The sequence below is a fragment of the Crotalus tigris genome, unplaced genomic scaffold, assembly GCF_016545835.1.
Source record: "Crotalus tigris isolate CLP2741 ecotype Arizona unplaced genomic scaffold, ASM1654583v1 scf7180000024434.1680833, whole genome shotgun sequence".
In the NCBI taxonomy this organism is placed as follows: domain Eukaryota; kingdom Metazoa; phylum Chordata; class Lepidosauria; order Squamata; family Viperidae; genus Crotalus; species Crotalus tigris.
In genome coordinates this window covers 942,340-958,477 of record NW_024100602.1, presented here as the reverse complement: position 1 = coordinate 958,477, position 16,138 = coordinate 942,340, and the positions used below count along the sequence as shown (strand labels likewise).

At 38.7% G+C, this 16,138-nt stretch overlaps 1 protein-coding gene across 1 annotated transcript in view; it reads left to right on the top strand.

Moving 5' to 3' along the window:
• The window catches only part of LCOR (ligand dependent nuclear receptor corepressor), a 72,924-nt gene that overhangs the window by 19,377 nt on the left and 37,409 nt on the right, over positions 1–16,138 (top strand). The window contains exons 4-5 of the mRNA XM_039331152.1: positions 8,676–8,769; positions 12,153–13,121. Of these exons, the coding sequence (XP_039187086.1) occupies positions 8,676–8,769; positions 12,153–13,121 (1,063 nt within the window). The remainder of the gene's footprint in view (positions 1–8,675; positions 8,770–12,152; positions 13,122–16,138) is intronic.

Here is a 16,138-nt window from a genome sequence, read left to right as displayed (position 1 = left end):
ACATTCTGAACCAGCTGCAGCTTCCAAGTGGTCTTTAGTGGTAGCTCCCCATAGAGTGCATGGAAATAGTCCACATGTCAGGTGATCAAAATTTGAGCGTTCCAAGGCCCTCTTAATCCAGAAACTGGTGGAATTGATGTACAAGATGAATCTGTGTAAACACTTTCCTGGTCAAAGCTATCAACTGCTTTTCCAAACAGGAGCTCTGAGAAGTGGCGCCTTCCAAGCAGGAGCTGGCGCTCCGGCCGCGCCCCTCTTGCGTGCGATGGGCTGCGCGGCGTGGAAAGGGGCTCCCGCGACCCCACCGCTGCGATGGCGCTCAGAAGGCTGGAGGTGCGGGCAGGTCCCGGGGGGTGGCTGGGAGAGGGCAAGAGGTGCCGGGATGAGGATGGGAGGCTCCAGGTTGGCGGGTGTGAGAGGGTAGCCGACGGCTCTGAGGCGTGCAGAACCTCCATGCATCTTCCGAGGCGCTGGATGTGCCGCCACTTGGCTCTCCGCCAGAGCCTCCCCCCCTCCCCTGGCAATTCTGCGGAGCTGCTTGTGCATCCTTGGCAGCGCCTCCTCCCTTCAATCTCTCTCTCCTTCCTTCCTTTCCCCTTCAGTATCCTTCCTTGTCCATATCCTTCCTTTCCCCTTCAATCTTCTTCCTTTCCCCTTCAATCTTCCTTCCTTCCTTCCATCTCCATCTCCATTCCTTCCCCTTCAATCTCCCTCCTTCCTTCCTTCCTTCCCCTTCAATCTCCTTCCTTCTCCATCTCCTTCCTTTCCCCTTCAATCTTCCTTCCTTCCATCTCCATCTCCATCCCTTCCCCTTCAATCTTTCCTTCCTTCCTTCCTTCCTTCCTTCCTTCCTTCCTTCCTTCCTTCCTTCCTTCCTTCCTTCCTTCCTTCCTTCCTTCCTTCCTTCCTTTTCCATCTCCTTCCTTTCTCCTTCAATCTTCCTTCCTTCTCCATCTCCTTCCTTTCCCCTTCAGTATTCCTTCCTTTCATCTCCATCCCTTCCCCTTCAATCTCTCTCTCTCCTTCCTTCCTTCCTTCCTTCCTTCCTTCCTTCCTTCCTTCCTTCCTTCCTTCCTTCCTTCCCCCCTTCAATCTCCTTCCTTCTCCATCTCCTTCCTTTCCCCTTCAATCTTCCTTCCTTCCATCTCCATCTCCATCCCTTCCCCTTCAATCTCTTTCTCCTTCCTTCCTTCCTTCCTTCCTTCCTTCCTTCCTTCCTTCCTTCCTTCCTTCCTTCCTTCCTTCCTTCCCTCCCTCCCCTCCAATCTCTTTCCTTTTCCATCTCTTTCCTTTCCCCTTTAATCTTCCTTCCTTCCCCTTCCCTCCCTCCCAACATTTTTGAGCAAGGAAGAGTAAGCTTCTCCAGCGAACATTGCTATATTGTTTTTGTGATTAATCACTATGCTTTAATTATGTTCAATTCGTAACAATGAAAATACACCCTGCATATCAGATATTTACATTACAATTCATAACAGTAGCAAAATTACAGTTATGTTGTTGTTAATTGTTGTTAATTGTTGTTAATTGCGAAGTCGTGTCCGACCCCTCGCAATCCCATGGACAATGTTCCTCCAGGTCTTCCTGTCCTCTACCATCATCTGGAGTCCATTTAAGTTCACACCTACTGCTTCAGGTGACTCCATCCAGCCATCTCATTCTCTGTCGTCCCCTTCTTCTATTGCCCTCAATCTTTCCCAGCATTAGGCCCTTCTCCAGTGAGTCCTTCCTTCTCATTAGGTGGCCAAAGTATTTGAGTTTCAACTTCAGGATCTGGCCTTCTAAAGAGCAGTCGGGGTTGATCTCTTCTAGGACTGACCGGTTTGAACGCCTTGCAGTCCAAGGGACTCGCAGGAGTCTTCTCCAGCACCATAGTTCAAAGGCCTCAATTCTTTGGCGCTCAGCCTTTCTTATGGTCCAACTTTCACAGCCATACATTGCAACTGGGAAAACCATGGCCTGGACTATACGCACTTTTGTTGGCAGGGTGATGTCTCTGCTTTTTAGTATGCTGTCTAGATTTGCCATAGCTTTCCTCCCCAGGAGCAAGCGTCTTTTAATTTCTTGGCTGCAGTCCCCATCTGAGGTGATCTTGGAGCCCAGAAAAATAAAATCTGTCACTACCTCCATTTCTTCCCCATCTATTTGCCAGGAATTGAGAGGGCCGGATGTCATGATTTTGGTTTTCTTAATGTTGAGTTTCAAGCCAACTTTTGAACTCTTCTTCTTCACCCGCATCAAGAGGCTCTTTAGTTCCTCTTCACTTTCTGCCATTAGAGTGGTATCATCTGCATATCTTAGGTTGTTGATATTTCTCCCTGCAATCTTAATTCCAACTTTTGATTCATCTAGCCCTGCCTTTCTCATGATGTGCTCTGCATATAAGTTAAATAGGCAGGGCGACAGTATACAGCCTTGCCGGACTCCTTTTCCAATTTTGAACCAATCAGTGGTTCCGTGTCCAGTTCTCACTGTTGCTTCTTGACCCGCATATAGGTTTCTCAAGAGACAAATAGATGGTCTGGTATTCCCATCTCTTTAAGAACTTGCCACAATTTGTTGTGATCCACACAATCAAAGGCTTTAGCATAGTCAATGAAGCAGAAGTAGATGTTTTTCTGGAACTCCCTAGCTTTCTCCATGATCCAGCGTATGTTGGCAATTTGATCTCTAGTTCCTCTGCCTCTTCGAAATCCTGCCTGTACTTCTGGTAGTTCTCGATCCACATATTGCTGGAGTCTAGCTTGTAGGATTTTAAGCATAACTTTACTAGCATGTGAAATGAGTGCAATGGTGCGATAGTTTGAACATTCTTTGGCATTGCCTTTCTTTGGAATTGGAATGTAAACTGACCTTTTCCAATCCTGTGGCCACTGTTGAGTTTTCCAAATTTGCTGGCAAATTGAGTGTAGCACTTTTACTGCATCGTCTTTTAAGATTTTGAATAGCTCAGCTGGAATACTGTCACCTCCACTAGCTTTGTTGTTGCTCAGATTTTCTAAGGCCCATTTCACTTCACATTCTAGGATGTCTGGTTCGAGGTCAGTGACCATCTCATTGTGGTTATCTGGGATGTTAAGCTCATTCTTGTATAGTTCTTCTGTGTAGTTTTGCCATCTCTTCTTAATCTCTTCTGCCTCTGTTAGGTCCCTGCCATTTTGGTCCTTTATCATGCCCATCTTTGCATGAAACGTTCCCTTCATATCTCCAATTTTCTTGAAGAGATCTCTGGTCCTCCCTATTCTGTTGTTTTCTTCTATTTCTTTGCACTGTTCATTTAAGAAGGCATTCTTATCTCTTCTAGCTACTCTCTGGAATTCTGCATTCAATTGGGTGTATCTTTCTCTTTCTCCTTTGCCTTTCGCTTCCCTTCTTTCCTCAGCTATTTGCAAAGCTTCCTCAGACAGCCATTTTGCTTTCTTGCATTTCTTTTTCTTTGGGATGGTTTTAGTTGCTACCTCTTGTATAATGTTGCGAACTTCCATCCATAGTTCTTCAGGCACTCTGTCTATCAGATCTAATTCCTTAAATCTATTTGTCACCTCCACTGTATATTCATTAGGAATATGATTTAGTTCATACCTGAGTGGCCTAGTGCTTTTCCCTACTTTTTTTTAATTTAAGCCTAAATTTTGCAACGAGAAGCTCATGATCTGAGCCACAATCAGCTCCTGGTCTTGTTTTTACTGACTGTATATAGCTTCTCCATCTTTGGCTGCAGAGCACATAGTCAATCTGATTTCTATGTTGACCGTCTGGTGATATCCATGTGTAGAGCCATCTCTTGGGTTGTTGGAAAAGAGTGTTTGTTATGACCATCGTATTCTCTTGACAAAATTCTATTAGCCTGTGCCCTGCTTCATTTTGTACTCCAAGGCCAAACTTGCCTGTTATTCCGGTTATCTTTTGGCTTCCTACCTTAGCATTCCAATCCCCCATGATGATAAGGACATCATTTTTTGGTGTTAATTCTATAAGGTGCTGTAGGGCTTCATAGAACCGGTCAATTTCATCCTCTTCAGCACCAGTGGTTGGGGCATAGATTTGGATTATTGTGATATTGAATGGTTTGCCTTGGATTCGAATTGAGATCATTCTGTCATTTTGGGGATTGTATCCCAGTATTGCTTTTCCTATTCTTTTATTGACTATGAAGGCTACTCCATTTCTTCTGAGGGATTCTTGCCCACAGTAGTATACCTGATGGTCATCTGAGTTAAATTCACCCATTCCTGTCCATTTTAGTTCGCTGATTCCTAAGATGTCGATGTTCAGTCTTGTCATCTCTTTTTTGACTACGTCTAGCTTGCCTTGATTCATGGATCTTACATTCCAGGTTCCTATGGAGAAAAAATCTTTACAGCATCGGACTTTCCTTTCACCACCAGATATATCCACAGCTGAGCGTCCTTTCGGCTTTGGCCCAGTCGCTTCATTCTTTCTGGCGCTACTAGTACTAGCCCTCTGCTCTTCCCCAGTAGCATATTGGACACTTTCCGACCTGAGGGGCTCATCTTCCAGCGTCATATCTTTTTGCCTTTTAGTACTGTCCATGGGGTTTTCATGGCAAAGATACTGGAGTGGTTTGCCATTTCCTTCTCCAGTGGATCACATTTTGTCAGAACTCTCTGCTATGACCTGTCCGTCTTGGGTGGCCCTGCATGGCATAGCTTATAGCTTCATTGAGTTACACAAGCCCCTTCGCCACGAGAAGGCAGTAATCCATAAAGGGGTACAGTTATGAAGTAGCAACAAAAATAATTTTATGGTTGGGGGTCACCACAACATGAGGAACTGTATTAAAGGTTCGGGGCATTAGGAAGGTTGAGAACCACTGTTCTAAACCATGAAAATCTTCCCAAAAGTCGTCTTATACGCTGGAAAATACGGTATTTTTAAAATTCCAGAAATGACTGAATAAAAAACCAGGAAGAAGGAGAAACAGAAAGGGATGAGACGTGAAGAAGAAGCATTGTAATCCCATATTGTGACGACTGATAAAAAATAAAGACAGGTTTTATTTCCCTAGTGTTGAGTTAGATTGAGAGCAAGATGCAAGAGAATGTGCATTGAACTTGAGAGAGGACATAATGAAAAGCTTCATTTTTATTCTGAGTTTAGGCTGAGGGAGAGAGACAAAGAAGTGAGCTTTGTGTTTGTTCTACAGTTTACAGTATATCCACCCAATTCTCAGAAACTCTTGAGTAGCTTACAGTGGAAATGTAGTAAACTTATAATTGTATGAATTTATTTTTTTAATTAAACTGATGTGCCACAGTTTGGGAATACTTTGGTCATACACATTCCCAAATACTTTCCTGAAGAACTGTGTTTTTATAGCTCTCTGAAAATGTTGCAAGGCTTGGATGATTGCGTATCTGGTGATATGGTGTTCCAAAGCCATTACTGAGAAGTGTTGAACCTTGGGTCCCTAAAGTTGGCCCTCCTGCAACGATGGGACCCTCCACAAATACTTCCCCCATAAGTGCTTAGTGTTCAGGCATATTCTACCTGAAGAAACTAATCACAAAGATACTGAGGCCCTGAGCTTCATAGGGCTTTAAAAGTGATAACCAGGGCTTTGAAATGCACTGGGCTGCCCCTACCTGGAAGATTCAGTTATTACAATATGTGGCAATCTAGGCAATTAGGGGAGCAATAAACTTTGCCTGTAGAACCATTAAAACAGAAACTAAGAAGGCAAACAACTGGCAGCCTTCTTAGCTCATGTTTTAATGGAGTTCTACAGGCAAAGATTAGTGCTCCATTAATTGCCTGGACTACTGCATATTGTTATAGCTGAATCTTCCACTTAGACTTCAAGGGCAGTCAATGTAGAATACAACTGTGTGGTGAGAAGGACACAAGTAACTATGAATAGGGTCGCCTGATCCAGGAAAGGTGATAAGAATGTTAAGAGAAATGTACTGTTGTCTTCCTTGGTAGAGGAACTCAAAATTTTAATTGACTATCTGGTGATATTAACAAATTATATACTTATATAAATGGACCTCATTATCCATTATTTCAGTTCCTGCAATTACATGAATGATAAAAAATGTCATTATTTGCTAGAAAATATTTCATATATCTTTAAGTTTGGCATGTGGTTCTGGTTTTGAGTATTTTTGTGTGTTTTTTATATGTACGAAATTGAGAATGGATTTTTGTGCAAGCACAGACATTGTTTTTCAAGGTTTTGTTATCCATTGTTTTGCTATCCATGGATAGGCCGGAATGGAATCCCTACAAGTAATGAGGGCTTTAAAAGGCATTGCCTACTTAGTAGTCACCTACCCGATTTGCAGATGTCAGAGACAAAGTATGTATTGCTAAGATGATATGAGTTTCTTTTAACCACCAATTGTTTGAGTAATTATTAAATAAGAACACATTGACAGTATAAAAATTGTGAGTGTTACTTAGCTATGTAAGAAAAGATCTGCAATAAGCTTCTTCATTAGTGTGCTAAAGATAGTGTGGATGTCACTTAGCAAGCAGCAATTTTGATCTGAATTGGTTAGAAAATGAAAAGCTTGAATTTTTCCTCTTTTTCACAATGCAAAACTTACAAACATAATCTTAGATGAGGACATTTATAACTACAGTAGTAGAAGTGTGCATTTTGAGTGGATGTAGATATTCATTACTCAGACAATTATTATTTCCCTCTTATTGCTTCTTTAGAGTTGTTTATAATACTTTTTTTTTACAAAGTTATGCATTTCCTAAAAGTTATTATTCTTAATTTAGCATTCCCAAGAGATTTTCCTTGGAGTTAGTTTAGAGAAGAGTGTTTGACTACCTGGGAAAATTCTAGAAAAAAGAATCAAGCAGTGGGTTTGCAAGCACTTTAGAAAGGAGCACTGTGATTACTATAACCATCATTTCATTAAACATAGGCTACGTTAAACAAATCATACTGTTTTTTTTTTTTTAACAAAGTGACTAAGTCAGTAGACCAAGAGAATGTTATGGATATAATGTGTCTAGATTCTAGTAAGACATTCAATGAAGTTGATCAGAGCCCCCTTCTTAATAAAATAGAACAATGTGGGATGGGTGGTCCCACTGCTAAATGAATTCACAGTTCATTGAACAACTGTACCCAATGTGTGTCATTAATTGATATACATCTAGGTGGAGTAAAGTATACAATAAGATACTTCAGGGTTCTGTCATGGATCAAGTGCTCTTCAAAATATTTATAAATTATTTAGAAGAGGATTTAGTAGTGGTGCTCAGCAAATTTATAGATACCACAAATCTGGGGTCAGCAAAGGATTGCCAACACCTCAAAAGACAAACTCAGGATTCAAAAGGATCTTGATAGACTTGAACATTGAATCAACAAAATGCAATTCAGTGGTAAGAAATGTAGTGTTCTGCATTTAGATAGAAAATGCAAAATGTACAGATACAAGATAAATGGTACCTGGCTTAGCAGTTGCACCTATGAGAAGGACCAGATTGTTCTGCCAACTACAGATTAAACATGAACTAGCAGCTGCAGCTACCAAGAATGAATTCTGTCTTCTATGTCAAAATCATAGAAAGTGATATTTATTTATTTATTTATTTATGAGGCTTATATACCGCTTTAAGTGCAAGCACTCTCTAAGCGGTATACACCAGTAAGCAATGTATATATATATTTTACATTGCCCCCAACAATCTGGGTCCTCATTTTACCTACCCCAGAAGGATGGAAGGCTGAGTCAACCTTGAGCTGGTGAGATTTGAACCGCTGACCTGCTGAACACAGTCAGCTAAAGTGGCCTGCAGTACTGCACTCTAACTGCTGCGCCACCTCGGCTCTATGCTGTATCAGACCACTTTGGAATATTGTACCCAGTTTTGATTACTACAATAATAAAAAAAAGAATGCTGAGAAACTGGAAAGAGTGCAGAAAAGAGCAACATGCTTGGTGAATAGCTTGGAGGCTAAATCATAAGAATAGTTAAAATAATTGACTATATTTAGCTTGAATAAGAAAAGATGAAGATGAGATATAACAGCAGTATTTCTGTATTTGTAGGGCTGTCACAGGGAAAAAAATATGGATTTATTTTCCATACTGCCCAAGGGGAGGACAGGAACCAATAAGTGAAACTTTACAGAGATAACGAGGAATTTTCTGACTGTGAGAGCTGTTAAGTAATGGAACAGCAGCATGGGTGCTCCATCACTGGTTTGACAGCCATTTGTCTAAGATGGTCCAAGGATTTCTGCCCTTGGCAAGTCGGACTAGAACTTCTCCAAGGTTCTTTTTAAACCTATGATTCTATGCTTCTAAGTAATTTTATTTGAAAATCACATGGAGAAGAAATGTTTAGCCAGTCTCCATGTCTAAAATCTCAAAATATTTTGCACATCTTTCTAGGATATAGCCTGCTGATGTAGAACTTGCACAATTAACATTTTTGGCTAGAAATATTTATAGTAATTGAAAAGCTTTTCACCTTTGCTAGCAAAAATATTGGAAGATTTTTGCTTTGGGATTTTTTGCTAAATTTAAGAATATGTTATAAACAATATAAATAAAAATAGTTATTGAATGTGAAGCTCAGGAAAACTCGTTGAATTGATCCCAGATTAACAAGTTATGTTTTTAATAAGTTTTCAAATATGTGTTTGGTTTTCCCGTTCTCAAATTACGCTCATGTTGTTGCAGACGGAGTGCTTGATCTGTCCACTAAGAAAAGTCCTTGTGCAGGCAATGCCTCCTTGAGCCATTCACCTGGCTGCTCTGCTACTCCTGGGAATGGGTAAGAGAAATTCTTAATATTTTGCTCACACCTAAGACGGGTTATAATTGAAGTCAACTGCTCGTGATAGGTTGAGTTTTTAATTTTTTGGATTATTAATTAATTTAGAAAATTACTTATTTCCAGTGTTCAACTATAATTTCAATGGAAATAACCAGTCTTTCTGTTGAATATAGACATAGGATTTTTCAGCTTTTAAAGTCTACATTTATATACAATGATTAACACCCACAGACTTGATGCAAAAGCACTTTAGACCATTATTATGCTTAAAAACCTACCAAGAATTGTATGAGGCACTAGTTGTGTGAACCAGCACTTTGACTTGAAGCTGTACAAGTTACATAGGTTCTATTTAAAACTTATATACATTTATATTATCATAGCAACTCTATAAAGTGTATATTATGCTTGCAGTTATAGCATTCCTACATACAAGTAGTCCTCAACTTACAACCAAATGACTGTTTGAAGTTACAGTGGCACTGAAAAAAGAGACTTATGGCTGATCCTCCCACTTATGGCTGTTGCAGCATCCACCAATCACATGACCAAAATTAAGGCACTTGGCAGTGATTACTGTGTCATAAGGTCACATGATTACCACTTGCAACCTTTCCAACTAGTTTCTAACAAGCAAAATCAATAGGGGAAGCCAGATTCATTTAACAACTGCATGATTCATTTAACAACTATGTGATTTTCTTAACAACTGCAGTTTCGCTTAACAATCATGGCTAAATAGGTTGTAAAATCTGACATGACTCATTTAACAATTGCCTTGCTTAGCAACAGAAATTCTGGTCCTAATTGTGGTCTTAAGTCAAGAACTTTCTGTATAGATCATTTACGGAGGTACTATTATGTCTGCATATGAACTATGCTTAGAGGGTCTGCTGCAATTTTTAGAGGATCTTCAGATAGGTTTCCTGCCATCATCTTTGGAGTAGTGGATACTGCTTTTCACAATTAATATGGCTACAGCAAAGTTTTCATATAGAAAACAGTGATCTGGAGTGAAAACAGAATGTAGTAACCATTCATCATAATACATTATCCCAGGTGCAATATCAAAGACAATAATAACAGTTTAATTGCCGTTGAAAAACTTATTGAGATGAAACATGTCAGTGAGGTTAAATCGCCTCTTATAGGAGGTTTAATTGGTTTTATTGCACACTGCAAAGAAACGATCCTTATAATCCCTTTCAACTCTATAATTCTTTTGAGTCTGAGGTGAAGGATCCTTAGCAGCTATCTACAACCATGTTGTTGATGGCTCTGTCAGTTTGGGTTAGTCAGCTCTGCAGACTGATATAAGAGATCATATGCGATTGAATAGCTGAGGCCAGGTCATTTTTCAGTAGACTGAAATGTTAATAGCTGATAGTTTCAATAATTTAACAGAAACCAATAAAGAACGCTTAATATTAATGAACACAGTGTTTGGACAAGAGTGCCAAAGCAAACTAGTGGGTGAAGAATTGTACAAAAAATTGTTAAGATATGGGCAAAGAGGTGAAATAAACCATTATTATAACATAGTACTGTCATCACACTAGTTTCTTATGATTCATTAGGTCAAGGTAGATTTGTAATTACTTGTATTGAGGATGTTTTCAAAATAAAATATTGAATAAAAGCACTTATGATACTATTCTAACTATACTGGGAAAAACTTCTCTTGAAAAAGCTTGTAGAGTTTTGTCAGTTCTGAATTCTTAGCTTAGTCATTTAGAAGTAAAGAGATACAGGATGGCATTGTAAGGGCTATAGTAGATACAAGAGTAAGGATAGACTACATAAAAATATTTTCTTCAGGCTTAGTTTAGCCATGTAAATATGTTGTTATAATTAGTTGGACTTCTACATAAAATAGCATTGTTTGCAGCTACCAATTTTAATTGCAAAATGAAATATTTAAATTGATGATTACATGGATTCTTTATTTAGCCCTGTGATCTCTAGGTTCCTAAAACCCCAAAGTTTCTTAAAGAGGAATATCTACTGTATCTGTTCATTTTCTGAACAATTTAGCATAATTTCTGTAATTTGTTTTAAACATTGCACACCACATAAAAAGTTGAAGATCATCTTCAAAAGATCAGCATATTTTGCTGTGTCTTATGTAAAGAAGTTGGCATTAAGAGTTGTCAAACAGTACTGTTTGCCTATGTTTTTGCTTGTATGTTAAGCTTAATGCCATTGAACATTTGTCTTCTTAATTAATGTTCCCTGGACAATGGTTCATTGTTATCAGACAAAGTAGAAATATTCAGCATATGTTAAATGTCTATCAGAAGTATAAACCACGTGGCTGTTCTGTTCAGAAACAATGAATAATACCTGTTATCAAAACAACATTTTAAATTTGGATTCTAATATTGAAAACAGATACCTAAAGGATTAGAATCCCTAAAATTTTTTTAAATACATTCTTTGTCCATTCCATGCTTTCAGAACTTTCCAGTTGTAAAATGGGAAAACGTGCATTATGATTGTCCTGATGGAAACAACAAAGAAGAATGTGTTACATATGTTTTGGGGGGACTATTTATTAGAATACACTGTAAATAATTTATATATTTTAATAGTCTGATTAAACTGGATAAAATTAAAATAGATTAATTCCTAATCTGTTGAATTAGTAAAGTTGGAATGTGCATAGACTGCTGAGTACTGTAGTTTTGAAATAGAAACTGTTTCTTTATGACTTGGCATAAATAAAAAATGAGACCAATGTTTTTGTAACTCATGATGTCATTTTTAAAAAAATAAATGAAGTCTGGACATTAGTACTAAATTTGTGAACTTTTCATTATTTTTATTTTTGTGTTTAATGGAAAGAAAAATTATTTGAGTTTTGCTGAACAGTTTTGATGCTGCAGCAATTAGCATGTATAGTGTGAATCCATATCGTCCAGAGCTTTCACTTTTTATAAAAAGTGCAGATGGTTGGTGTGTATGAGTGTGTGTTGAACTTGCTGCAATTTGTCACTTGGCTTACTCTTTTATTACTGTACTTGTTTAGTGGTAACGTCACACTAGTAATACAGTCGTGAATAGACTCTGGTGATTATTCTTTTCTAATCTATAATTAAGATGCTATTTTCAGACACTTGCGCGAAGTCTTATCTGCTCCAAGATTTTGTGAACCCAACCAAAGACCAGCTGACAGGTTTCATTTTTCTTTGCCCAAAAAGCTTCTCTTTGTTTTTTTGAACATTTTAAAAAACTGACTGCTGAGACTTAAAAAAAATAATAATAAAACAACAAAAGTGATGTTACCCAAGCAAGGCCTTCTAATAAAGGAGTGGCCCCCTCACCCATTCCTCCCTACCTGTGCAAGTCCTGCTCACATCAGTTTCCTTCCATCCAATTAGGCGACCTGGGAGACCCAGCCAGCACCATGCAGAGGGACTTCGGAGTGGTGATGGGGTACCCCCAAGAAGCTGGCAGGATGGAACGAGGGAAGGGTCTGGCCACTCCACATCTCTCAAAGTTCCATTGGCTCGATCACTGCAGATAAGTGAAGAACTGCTGAGCAGAAACCAGCATGCTACCGCTGCCAGCCATGGGCCATCTGGGTTGCAGAATCACGGACAGCACATGATACTATCCAGGGAGGCTTCTTGGGCAAAACCACACTACGAATTCAACTTTACCCGAATGAAATTCAGGGGAAATGGTGCACTCCACAACATTAGTGACCTTCCTTTTCTTACAGAAAACTCTGCTTTTCAAAAAATGGCACTTCAAACTAAACAGGATGGGAAAAAGGACATGAGCCATTCAACTCCTGTGGATTTAAAGATACCACAAGTTCGAGGCATGGACCTTTCATGGGAATCCCGTTCTGGTGACCAGTATAGCTATAGCTCTTTGGTGATGGGTTCACAAACGGAGAGCGCGCTTAGTAAAAAGTTAAGGGCTATCCTTCCGAAACAAAATAGGAGGAGCTTGCTGGATCCTGGACCAGATTCCTGGGGCTCAGATGCTGAGCAATCTACCTCTGGACAGCCATATTCCACCTCTGATCAGGAGGGTGATCCTGGCTCTAAGCAACCTCGGAAGAAAAGAGGCAGATACAGACAATACAACAGTGAGATATTGGAGGAAGCGATTTCTGTGGTGATGAATGGGAAAATGAGCGTTTCCAAAGCTCAGAGTATTTATGGGATTCCCCACAGCACCCTGGAGTATAAAGTGAAAGAGAGGCTGGGCACTTTGAAAAACCCTCCAAAGAAAAAAATGAAATTAATGCGTTCGGAGGGACAGGATGTCTCTGTAAAGCTTGAGATAGATCCCCAGGGAGAGGCAGCACACAGTGCAAATGAGTCAAAGGACGATTAGGGATGTTGTAGAGTGCCAATTGCATACTAAACTGGGTGAGCACTATGGCATTGTTCAACTCCAGCCGTGTGTACCTAACTCCTCTTCAGTCACTGGGTGCAGAACCATTGCAGAGACTTGTGAGGGCACAGTGGGTGCTCTGAATGTTGCATATTTGTAAATTTTCTGGCTCAGTATGGCTTAGAGCCTTTTGTGTTTTGTTTTGTTTTTTGGCCTTTTGCATGTTTCTCTAATATTTTATAGAGAATTGAGTTACCTCACAAAAAATGCAGACATGGAAGTGGACTGCTTGCCTCTTGAGCCTGCATGGACTTTCAGTTATTTTACTGGGTTTGCTTTTTTCATATGGCCTTTTAAATAATAATAATAATAATAATAATAATCCCTTTCTTGAGCTCTTAATACCAGACTTCAAAAACAAAACTGGATTACTGGATTATCCTTAGATTTTCTCTTTTTTGTTCCCTTGGATCCAGTTGGTTGGAAAGAATTTTTTAAAATAATAATTGGTCTTTTGGAATTCAGAGATTTGGGGCTGGTTTGTTATTAGATCTAATAGGGGCCATTTTATTTTAAATTGGGAGGTTTTGTTTTTATTGTTTGCAATTTACTTAGTGCTCACCTGGTGAGGCAGGTGGGGATGGGACGGGGATCTTTACATGCGTACACTACCTGCAAAATGCTTTGGTTAATTTCTTTGGAACACTACTTTCATAGTAATTTTGTTCATTCTTTTATAAAGGTGAGGGTTGGACCTGCCTGTTTGAGGATGTAGCCTTATCTCAACAACTCCTTGTATTCTAGGAGAATCAGGGTACACTGAATGATATACTAGGGTATTCCTCATTTTAACAAGAATATGGTTTTTGTGACCAATATGCTTTTCGTAGATTTGATCCTGAGTTCACTAGACTGTGTTTCCAACAATTAGTTAAAACATACCTTTCTGGGGGTCAGAAATACAAATAACAGTTTACTGTATTCTTGGGCAAACAAAACAAAAACCCTCGTAAATTCACTAATTTCTAAATATTACAACCTCAGTAGTCTGACTAAATAGTTGTATAAATGAAGGATCTATGTTATAACGTTCAGGGAAGAAATTTTTACAAATTTTAATAAAACCTACGATCAGATCATTCTGGTCTGGTTTAGGCTGAGCATCTTATTTAGCTATAACGCTGTCAGGGTTGAACACCCAATGGGTGTTTCCTTTTTAAATACTAAAGTTGCCAGTAACAGGAAATGTTCTTACATCTCCTGACATTTTGTTTTTGTTTTATCCACTATTGTTTTAATAGTGGAGTAGCACACACATAGGTAGATCATCAGAAGCACTCCTAATCCACTATTCAGCTTTTTTTAGTTAGCATCTTTTCATTCTTATATTTTAAGCTTTAAGTAAAGCTTTCTGGATCTGCAGCTTCACTGAATTAGACGTAACAGTTCTTCAGGTGGAGAGATAATTTGATCATAGCTGTGCAAAAGATTGATAGGACTCCATTCTGCTTTGCACAACCAAAAGAGGCAATGGAATTTGTTTGTAAGATGACATTAAGCACTGTTCATGGTTAGTTTTTGTCCCGATGACTGAAAGTGGATGCTATGATTCATAGGAAGATGGCCTAAATAACCCCAATGACTGCTGCTTGAATTTGGGGCAATTAGTTGTGGGCCTTCTTGATTTGTTGATTGAATACAGTGGATTGCTGGGAAGCAGAGGTTAGGCACACCATTGCTGTCATGTTAAATATGCACTTCTCATTCTTGAGAGAGATTGGGCTTCTAGCCCATATATGCTTTGTACTACTGTTAATGTACTTTTTTTTTTAATTTGCTTAATGTATTTCCATTCTCAAAAAGCAGAGTTCCTTAGCTGTCCTAAATGCCATCTCAGTACAGACATCTATTTAAAGCCCTGTAGTAGTATAGAAACTCTGCAATATAATCCAGTTTCACTGGAGATTGCAATAAAAATGCACTGTTTTTAAATTTGTGGTTTCATCTGCTATTGAAAGTGGGGGAGAGGGTTTTGCTGCAAGCGAGAAGTGTAACACTTGCATAGACTTTAGCTGTCTGAGGTTTAACCTTTTGTGACTGTTTTTATTTAAGTGATGTATGAATTGAGTTCCGTAAAATTTATTATTGTATTTGGTGTGCTCATTTTACTTACTTAATATTTTCAATTTGTATCATTAAGTGGATGACAATCGTGCAGCAGAAAAATGGTGTGCCTACCCTTTAATGCTGCAGTTTAGAAGAGAACTAATTGTATGTCATTTCAGACCATAGGTTGAGAACTGTAAATAGATAGTGATAGTTGTGTATTCTTATTGCTTTGGTTAGAAAATGAATTAAACAACCAAACAATTTTCTCAGATTTAAGTCCTGGGACCTGAAGATTGTAAGATTCTCATCTACAAAGCTTTGAAATGTAACACTTATTATCTGTGATCACTTTCTATTCAGGTAAAAAAAAAAAACCCAGAAGCTTTGGAACAACCATATTTCCTCAAAAGGTCTCTGTTTTTAAAAAGAAAAGAAAAAGAAAAGAAAAAAGTAGGTTATTTTTAAAGCACTAATTGCATTACTTTAGTAATTGCAATATAAAATAGCCATTATTGTTTTGTGAAGCATGTTTAAAATTAGTTGTCCCTTTTTAAAATTTCAGAAGCCTCTCAAAAATATACAAAACGCTGCTGAATATTCAAAAGATATAAATATATCTATATTTTATCTTATTGTAGGTTTTGTAAACTTAGTCGTAATATTCAGGTGCACCTTTTTAATGTTAAACTTTTGTTATAAGATTTCATCTTACTTGTTTTTTCCAAGGTGGTTCATCCTGTGGCTGTATCTTGCTTTAGATCCCTAAGTGGTCCATTAAAGTCAGACTGCTCTAATAGGCGCCTTTGGTGTAGCTTTGAGTAGTATTTGGGAGCATTTCGCCTGTAGAAAAAATGGAATCAGTGTTTACCCATTAGCATGTTCAATTTTCTGCTGAACAGACATTTGC